Raw genomic sequence first — 9,089 nt, 5'->3', positions numbered from 1 at the left:
TTGATCTTTCAAACTTTTTGAAGAAAGGCATGGAAATCCCATATAAGGCCGCACAGAATATAGTAAAAGGCCAATCCGGCTGTGGATAAATAAGGATCGTGGAACCGAAGTATAAAGTATTAAATGGATTGTTTAAATGAAACGAGTATTTGAAAGGCAATGTTAGAGATCATGTTATTGAAATGTTATTGAAATCGTTGGCACGTCGTATATCGCAGTTCAGACTTTCTATTTCTTGATTTCCTGCATCAACCAACTGCTTTTATGAAATACTTCCGTAGACATTACTGTATCAGTAAATTGTATCCATAACAAACTTTGAACGTTTTGATCAGTTGTAGGAAACATGAGGGATTATACACATAGTTACAATTGAGGTCTAGAATCGAAAAAGCTTCGTCTATTATATTTAGAACACTTTAGAAGTATGTTGATTTATTATTGATGTATGAATTGATGTTTTATGAATTGAAGTTATTTGACATTTAGAGGATCATACTATTGTAAATAGAAAAGACGGTAATATTTGGCATCTCAGTTTCATATAGGTACAGAAGCATTTTATTCTCAGTATATTGTTAAGGACTGATTGTTATTGTTTTGGCAGACTTCAAATTGTGACATTTACATTATTGATCAGTATAACTATTAATTAGTAAACACTGTATAATTGAATGTGCAAGTATTCCCTAGCTTTAGACAAACATTTTTAAAGCAGGCCCATAGCTGGATCTCCACTTCTGGTGGGGCACTCCAAAAAAAATTTCTGGAAGTTGCTTTTTAGTCCACTTTGGTAGTCGCATAATGTAAATTTTATTCTCAAATGGGGGACACAGCCACCTAACTACTCCCTCCCCCTGCTCAGCTATGAGCCTGTTTTAAAGTTGTCTAAAGCAGGATAGCCTGAATAGCAGACTGCAACATTGCGGTGATCTACAGAAAAATGAAGGTTTGTTATTCAGTTGTCCTTAACTCACTTAGGAATACATTTTATATTCATTTCATCATTGTACTAATGTACAGTACAGTGTCAGTTTACTCAGTTACTATTTATCATAACAACAATGTCATTTAAAAATGTCTTATTGTTGTTGTTAGTTAAAGGCTTTGATTTTCAGTCTAAAATTATAGCCAGAATAGTTTGGGAATTTCCTCCCAAATTTTGACATATATACTATAGACACAGAACACTTATATTTGCTACAGCAATTTCTATTTTGTTGCAAACATAGCACCATGCCCAGGAATTACATAATTTGCCAACTTCAAAATTTTCTCCCGATTTTTCTTTTGTTCTTCAATGCATTCACTTAAACTCTGCCAATCATTTTCATCATGTTCTTTTTCGAAGAGATCACCACAAATGACAACTGTGCCATAGATCTCTACATTGCGAACTAACACACTAACATCAGAGTGAGTATGCCCTGGTGTAGGAATGACCTCAATATTGTCATTAATCCTATAAATACTTCCACCCTTAAAATCATGCTCTGCATAACTATCACCATCCATTATATCATAGCCGACAATAAATTTTGCACCAGGAAAAAGATTAAGGTTTCCAACATGATCAATATGACCATGTGTACATATAACATAATCAATGTCTGATGTAGCTAAGCCATGCTCCTTCAAAGAATTTATTATTTTTTCCCTGTCACTTGGGCTTCCAGTGTCGACAATTATATTTTTTGGTCCTGTTATCAATGTGCATGTACCATTGGCTCGAAAGAGACCATCTTCACCTTCATAAGAATAACCTTCCATGAGGATAAATATTTGGTAGTCTTTCAGATAAAACAGCCATTATTGAACACCTTTATAATTTACTTTTATTTCCTGACTCAATCTTTATATTCACTTTGTTGATTTGTCAGCAATATTGTCAGATTAATTATGCCACAACATTCCACAATCTTAAATGACGTATCTTTTTTTAAATATCTCCACTGACCGTTGTTTTGCTGGCGTGATTTTAAATGGTTGTTTTCAGGTTTTAAAAGTTAAAACGGAGGTTTTCGGCAGAAAAAAATAATAATGTGTATTTGTTTTGGATCAAAATAACGCAGTATTGCTGATTACTATAGCACAACTGTGGCAACATGAGTATGGAAGATTTTAATCCACGCGTAGATGAGAAAAATCTTCAGACAATAAATTTGTCCTCCTCGGACGATGAATCGGGTGCTTGTGGTACGTATGCAATAATTTATATACGAGTTTGTCATCTATTCTTACTTTTATGAGAAAGTATAAGAGTTTCATCAGATAATACAAGTATAAATGAATTAAATCCCTAAGGAGCTAGAGACCGTTACATGCTGTGTGCAGACATGCATTATAATGATTATATAAATGCAGAATACTTTCTCCTTTATATTTAGGTTCTGCAGAAAGCACGTTGAATGATAAACCTTTGGATAGCAGTGTTGTTATAGGTAGATATGCCTTAGGTAGAAAATAATCACTTTGCAAGAGTCAGTGGCCATAAGTGAATATTCAACCCCCTATTTAAAGATCTAAGAATGGGAAACAGCATGTCAGGCTATTGTTACCAGCACAACCTTTGTTACATTTGCTGCTGGTCCGGTATAAATAACAGTTCAGTGATGAATAATTCCATGCTTATACTGATGCATATAGACATGCAGTATGATGCCAAATCGTCCTTATACTGAGAACTGAAGTATATAAATACATAGAATATGATGTGACAGTCTGAAACAAAAAAATAATACAATTAAAATTTGTACTTCCGTGTCAAGCCCCCTGAAAGGTTTTGAAGTTATTGAATGTTGAAAAATGTATATTTCAGTTTTATGTTAGAATATATTACATGTACTGTGTAACATCTGTGACCATCATGTGTGCAAATAAATTGTTTCAAACTAGTTAATTAATAACTTGATATGAATATTGTCCTCATAACTGATAGCCATAATTGTGTAATTGGGTACTTATATGTATATTTATTAAGATGATGATGAGGGGGAAGAAAAAGCCAAGTTAATTAATGAAGTACTTGAACTTCAAAACACTCTTGATGGTAAGTGTGAAGGTCTTTTGTGAAAAGAAATGCTCATTAGAAATAGAAGAAACTTTTGTCATAGTGAAAATCAAGTATTAGTTGACATAATAAGATCACAAGAAAATATATCCATGTGGCAAGATAACAATATCTAAAGCAATTTAATGCAACTTGTATAACTTTAGAATATCTTTATACAATATAATACATATTATAAAATACATATTAATCCACATCTTTAAATTTAGATTTGTCTCAAAGAGTTGATGCTGTAAAAGATGAAAATCTCAAATTGAAATCAGAAAATCAGGTATATGCAATACAAAACTGGGGAACTTGTTATTTGTCATTGCACTATGACTAATGACTAAACTTTGTAGTATATCTCATGTAAATTGTTTGGTGCAATAATACATCAGGATGGCACCAAAATGATAAACACTTACCAAAAGGTCTTACATCTTAAGGTTCTTGGTCAGTATATAGAAAATCTTATGTCAGCATCAAGTGTTTTTCAAGCAACTAATGCTCCAACAAAAAAGAGGTATGTTTTGGCACTTATTTTATACTTACTAGTATTGTATTCTTTTCGTCTTTAATTTTTTGTTAGTCTTAATAAATTTATTTCTTTTGTGCTATTTTAAATTAAGCCATATATTAAAGATAGTCTCATCTACACAAGAAAAAATCTCATATATTGTTATATGTCTGCAAACATGCTGTCAACAAGCTGTGTTTGCACTTTTTTCATGTTGTCAACAAGTATTGGATATCTTGTTAACAAGTTGAAACAAGCTTGTTGAATCATCAGACTTGTTACAAGGCTGTTCCAAACAGGCCCATTCATGCTGTGAATTTTTACAACTGTGCTAGTTTGTTATGAATATGAGATATAGGGGGGAGGGGAATGTACTGCAAGCGGTAACCACACCCTTTTCTCTGGATGGACGCAACCCCTAAATTTTGTTTCTACTTCAATTGTTTAGGCAAGTTCCTTCCAGACCAATCCGCAAGAAATAAACCTTGACTATTAATTTTATTTTACTTGTAATGTACATTGAATTTGTAAAGTATATCTAATAAATCGTAAGCCATCAGGTTCAGATAAATAAGATTATTCATTGTTAATATTGAATATTGTATTTTGGTGATTAAATTTGATTTCATTTTAAACTTACATTTCACTTGAATATCTTAAAATATCTCCAATGCTGGTATGTCCCCCCCCCCATCAAAAATGTCAAAATTGTGTGTCAAAGTAAGAGTATTATTTGCCTTTTTTGAAATTTACCTTATCTTTGACAATGCTTTTGATATTTTTTCCAGTGGAGTAGCCTGCCCAACGATTTAGTCTGATTTTAAATAGTTACCATTTAGAAATTCATTGCTTTTAAAGCCGGATGAGCGCCAAAATATCAGCATAGCATGGCTAAACTATCAGGCTGGCTACGCTACTGATTCTTAGGATTTTTAGGACGATGTCTGCATAATGATTTGTAGAGAATTACAAGATAACCTCAAGTGAGCTCTCATGTTTGGGTGATGATTGCAAACAGTATGCGATGCGTGCAGATTTTCCAGGACAAAAAATACATTAGCAAAACTTTTTAAAAAGTTGTTTGTGAAAAGCCCATAGGCTCATGCATTCTTTTGTGCGAAGCCAACCAACCAATGACTCGTTGGAAAATTTCACCAATAGGAATCAAGAATGTCAGAATGTGGTACAATTTGCAAAGCAAATTTTAAAAACTTATTTTTCACCATTCTCTGTTAAAGCCTCGTGGCTATAAATTCAAAAGTACCGTTCAAGAGCTCCAAGAAAGAAGCTCCATTAAACTTTTCGAAGTTTCTTTGGTCAGCCTAAGCGTGAAGAAGTGAGGAAATGTTTGACAAATACGTTTGACAAATACGTTTGCTATTCCAGTTAGATAAAAGGCTGAGCTTCAGTGTGTTAAAATTGTTGACCGTGTATTGCATTCCAAGTCTTGTATTACATATGCTTGTTTGGTTGTCCTATTATTACTGCCCCCACACGCTTAGTAGCTTTAAAATCATCGTGTTAAAATAAAGGCATATCGTAAAGGCATGTTGCCATAATGTTCTAAAACATCCCTATGATTTTCCTCAATAAATTGGACAGGAATTTCATCTGTCTGCAAATGAAAGGGCGCATAAGCATGTGTGGGGAAATCAATTGTCAAATAAGTGAAACAAATTTTACCAAGTTGACTAAATTAATACTCATATTATGTTCTCTTACTCCACAGATTGGTGATGAAACCTAAAAAACCATGAAGGGCGATGAAGATGATTAGAAAAAGCCTGCTGATATGGGTTTCCCTGCTTCGGTTAAGAGAACCGACACTGAGCCGTTTCCTAAGGTTTGTGACAGTGGGTAATGTCAGTTACATCAGTGTCTGTGTGTGTTGACAAGTTGAACCTTGCCAGACTTCATCAAACATCAATCATTTGAAACATGGAACGGATCTAAAAGCGAAGTCTGACATCATTTTTCTTGTCCTCGACCTATTTGTCGTGCAAATGTTACCCTTGGCTTAGAAGGTGCACCCCTTGTTCTGAGAATTAAAACTGGTAGATGTCGATAGCACTGAGATCACGGAAATTCACAGGGAAGAAGGGGCCGAGGGGGGGGGAGATTAGGCGGTGCACGAATATTTGTATTCTTGGTACCAGGATCAATACCAGGTACTCGTATTTCATTGCTGCATTTCAGCTTATGCTGAGTGGAGGGGAAAGGCTAAAGGCTTGTCTGAGGCGTTTGCTCGTGTGCTATGATTATTCCCTCCGTTCAATTCATGTTAATTCCTTTCGTCTTGCTTGAGAGCAGGAAGAGCAGACAGTATAGAACTTGCAATGCTGTAGCGCCTACGCACATTCATCTGAAGCAAAGTGTGAAGAACTTTTCGCCTCAGGGAAATGAAATCTATTTCCTGGTTTTAAGATACTTTATTCATAAATGGCTTACCAAAATAATAGCGGAAAAACATGATCAAATTATCCAAATAAAAACAAACGGGGAATTTGAGGATCTTAGTCGAAAAAAATTTTTCTCGGCAAAATCTCCTTATCTCTTCAAGTTGTTAAGACTTTCACAGTTATCAAGTTGCAAGCGCATTAAATGTGGACGTATAAAGAATGTTAAAATTCTCGATTAAGGGAAATAGTTTCCCTTTTATAGCAATTGCTGCGCGCGTTAAGCTGTGAATTTCTAATCGAATGATCAGATCGATCACCAGGAATTAGGGTTTAGGTAACGTGATATATTTCCAGCTTGTATTTTGCGCTACTGTGAACTGTGAAGTGTTCTGGTCGAATTTACCGTAAACTCCGATAGGCTTGGGTACAGTCATCCTACACCCTTTCTCCTTTTTCAGAACATTTGATATTGGTCATTGCATATTTTAATATTTGGCAAGAATTTCTGCCGGTACAGCTGAACTATCAAATATACTATATACTATAAAGAATATGCCTTTTTTGTAAACATTTATTACTGTTTTCTGCAGTTTTGAAGTTGCGACCAAGAACGTTTTCCTTGTGTCTTTTCTTTACTCCGGGGATATCGACAGATAGATATAGGAAGGGACAAAAGTACATGTCCGATTATATTACCTAGTTGGTCTAAAATTTTACTGGGTAGATAGTTGTAAAATTTGTAAGTATAAACATAGACAATCCGGAAGACATGTCTTCTGGATTGTCTATGGTATAAACCATAAGGATAAACATTTGTGTGTGTTTTCCAGCGGTCCTGTACGATTTCTGTTTTCCAGCGGTCCTGTACGATTTCGACTCATTTCGGACGAAGGTACAAAAACCCTCGCAACGCGTGCAAGGGCACATGGACTACCCCCGTGGCCTGGGGTACTTGGGGTGCCAATACCCGAAAGTTTAATTTTTAAATATTCGATTCATTTTCTTTCTATGCGTTTTATGATAAAGGAATATTTAGCCTATTGATTCATAGTTATATTAAATTAGAGAGGGGATATGAAATGTCGGTGAAAAGTTAGCCAGGAAAATTATGCATATTTTTATAGGATTGGAAACCTCAATGTTTCATTTAAAAAATTATGCTTGATTCATTGATTTTCCTATTTAGTTTTTCTAAAAAAGATAGTAATCCATCATTAGCCTCTGATCATCTTTTTCAACATGGCCGCCATCATTGAATAGGGGTAGTAAATATGGAAACATGTATTTCACAAGGGACATCAGGGAGTATATTATGACTTCTATATATGACTTATATATAGCTTACCCATTTTGAACATCGAAGCGGCCCCCGCGCGATCCAAGACTCCAAAGTCATTGAATTAAATAGGATAAACTATTTTAACAGCATGAAACTGAGTATAAATTAAATGATCGGTTGATCCCGTGAAATGTGCTGTGTAAGCCGGTTCATTCCGAATCCCTCGTTCTTACCAATCTCGTTCCTAGGTTCTTCATATCTTTCTTTTGAGGGCAGGTACTCCTGTCAGTTCTTATACAGACTTGCTTACACAAAGTAAGGTCTAAGCGTTTGTTTGGTATAAGAATTTCATTTGGACAAAGATCAATAATTATTAAGTATCCTCATTATAATAATTCAAATAAACTTTGTTGTCCATAATAATATTGTTATATTGACGCCAAAGATATATGTAAACATTCTGACAAATCTCGCATTTATTTCAATTAAGTAATAGAGTTTTCAATTTACCCTCATCCTAAACCGAAAAAAAACTGATATTTACTCTAAAAACTTGTTAGCTAAAACGGTAAAATCTTCAACAAAGGATGACAACGAACTAAGAAGTACACAATAATAAGTCATTATAATAAAAAGTCCTTATGTACAGTCATAGATAAAAATGTTATAATTGTATGAATAGTGGGATAAAACAATGACAATCTGTTGTTGCTCTTACAGTTTACAAAATATAAGTGTAAGACATGTTAATTTTACATAGTGTTGTCTAATATTCCTATATAAAACCTGGACAATTGTTTAAACTTAAAAACATTGTTATTCTGTGTTCAGTCTTTGTGACGGTTAATTGTACAAACTAAACAGCAGTCTAGCTATTCCATGGTCTACATTTCCATTACACCACGAACGAACTCTTCATAGGAGACCTCGCCTTTATTGTTGATGTAACCCGAAGTTAGACTATCAAATTCTTCGTCACTCAATTTCTCTCCAAGCGTTGTCAAAAGATTCCGAAGTTCGCCTGAGGAAATCACGCCGTTCAAGTCGCGATCGAAGTGGCGAAAACATTCAATGATGCCTTCAGGAGTTCCTTTATGCCCAAGTTGATCTTGATGTTGCTTCAATGAACTGTACACTGGTAGAAACTGATCAAAACTTATTTCATTTGATTTGAAATCCTTCGTTATCTTCTGAATATCACTCTCAGTCGGGTTTGTTTTCATCGCTCGTAATGCTTCGCCCATTGAACTAAGCGCTATCTTGTCCGTTCCCGTTGTATCATACAGGGAGAATACATCCTTGCATAGTGTCAATTCTTTGTCGCTTAGATCACCCATTCTGTAGATATGGTATTTGCCTCTCACAGTATTTTTTGACGGAAAATAATTTGGTATTGAATAATGAGTTTTGCGACAAAATTTTTAAGGGTGTAATACAATCCGAGATATTAGCTTTGTGCTCACTGCTCAGACAGTCTCACCTCTCACACCTCACTCACCTGCTTATTCATACAAACTTTGATTGGTCGAGCCTCAGAAAATACCAGTGGTGTTGCATTGCGTGCGCAGAGGATGATGGGGTGTCCTCTTACATGACGCATAACTGCAAATCTATACCGCACGGCAAAAAAGCACAGCGCAGGCTTGGTCAATCTTGTTCCCCGAGCCCGCGGTTCCTCTGTTTCCTTGCGCTAGGGAAACAAGATTGAGGCTTGTTTTGACCACGAGCCAAATTAATATAACAAAAACACGCTTTCAGAGACTGTTCGCTCTTATTTACAAATAAATTTCTTTGAAAACAGTCAGGTGAATGTATATGTATTTATGCCGTTAAACTCAAAGA

At 35.0% G+C, this 9,089-nt stretch overlaps 3 protein-coding genes across 3 annotated transcripts; 1 reads left to right on the top strand and 2 right to left on the bottom strand.

Moving 5' to 3' along the window:
• Positions 1-1,212: 1,212 nt before the first annotated feature.
• On the bottom strand, positions 1,213-1,770 carry LOC114524668 (metallo-beta-lactamase domain-containing protein 1-like). Its single transcript, XM_028545818.1, has one exon. The coding sequence runs from the start codon at positions 1,768-1,770 to the stop codon at positions 1,213-1,215; it is 558 nt and encodes a 185-aa protein (XP_028401619.1).
• A 207-nt stretch (positions 1,771-1,977) lies between these two features.
• LOC114524605 (short coiled-coil protein B-like) lies at positions 1,978-4,175 on the top strand. The gene is made up of 6 exons (XM_028545742.1): positions 1,978-2,196; positions 2,388-2,441; positions 2,981-3,049; positions 3,280-3,341; positions 3,499-3,575; positions 4,018-4,175. Exons 1-6 carry the CDS (start codon positions 2,106-2,108, stop codon positions 4,049-4,051), a joined length of 387 nt encoding a protein of 128 aa, XP_028401543.1. The 5' UTR covers positions 1,978-2,105; the 3' UTR covers positions 4,052-4,175.
• A 3,524-nt stretch (positions 4,176-7,699) lies between these two features.
• On the bottom strand, positions 7,700-8,751 carry LOC114524585 (myosin-2 essential light chain-like). Its single transcript, XM_028545711.1, has one exon. It carries the CDS (start codon positions 8,582-8,584, stop codon positions 8,132-8,134), a length of 453 nt encoding a protein of 150 aa, XP_028401512.1. The 5' UTR covers positions 8,585-8,751; the 3' UTR covers positions 7,700-8,131.
• Between the last annotated feature and the right edge of the window lie 338 nt (positions 8,752-9,089).

This window comes from Dendronephthya gigantea, unplaced genomic scaffold (genome assembly GCF_004324835.1).
Source record: "Dendronephthya gigantea isolate DGI-Jeju-01 unplaced genomic scaffold, DenGig_1.0 000031F, whole genome shotgun sequence".
NCBI lineage: Eukaryota > Metazoa > Cnidaria > Anthozoa > Malacalcyonacea > Nephtheidae > Dendronephthya > Dendronephthya gigantea.
The sequence above is the reverse complement of the archived record's forward strand: the minus strand, read 5'-3'. Positions and strand labels throughout refer to the sequence as shown.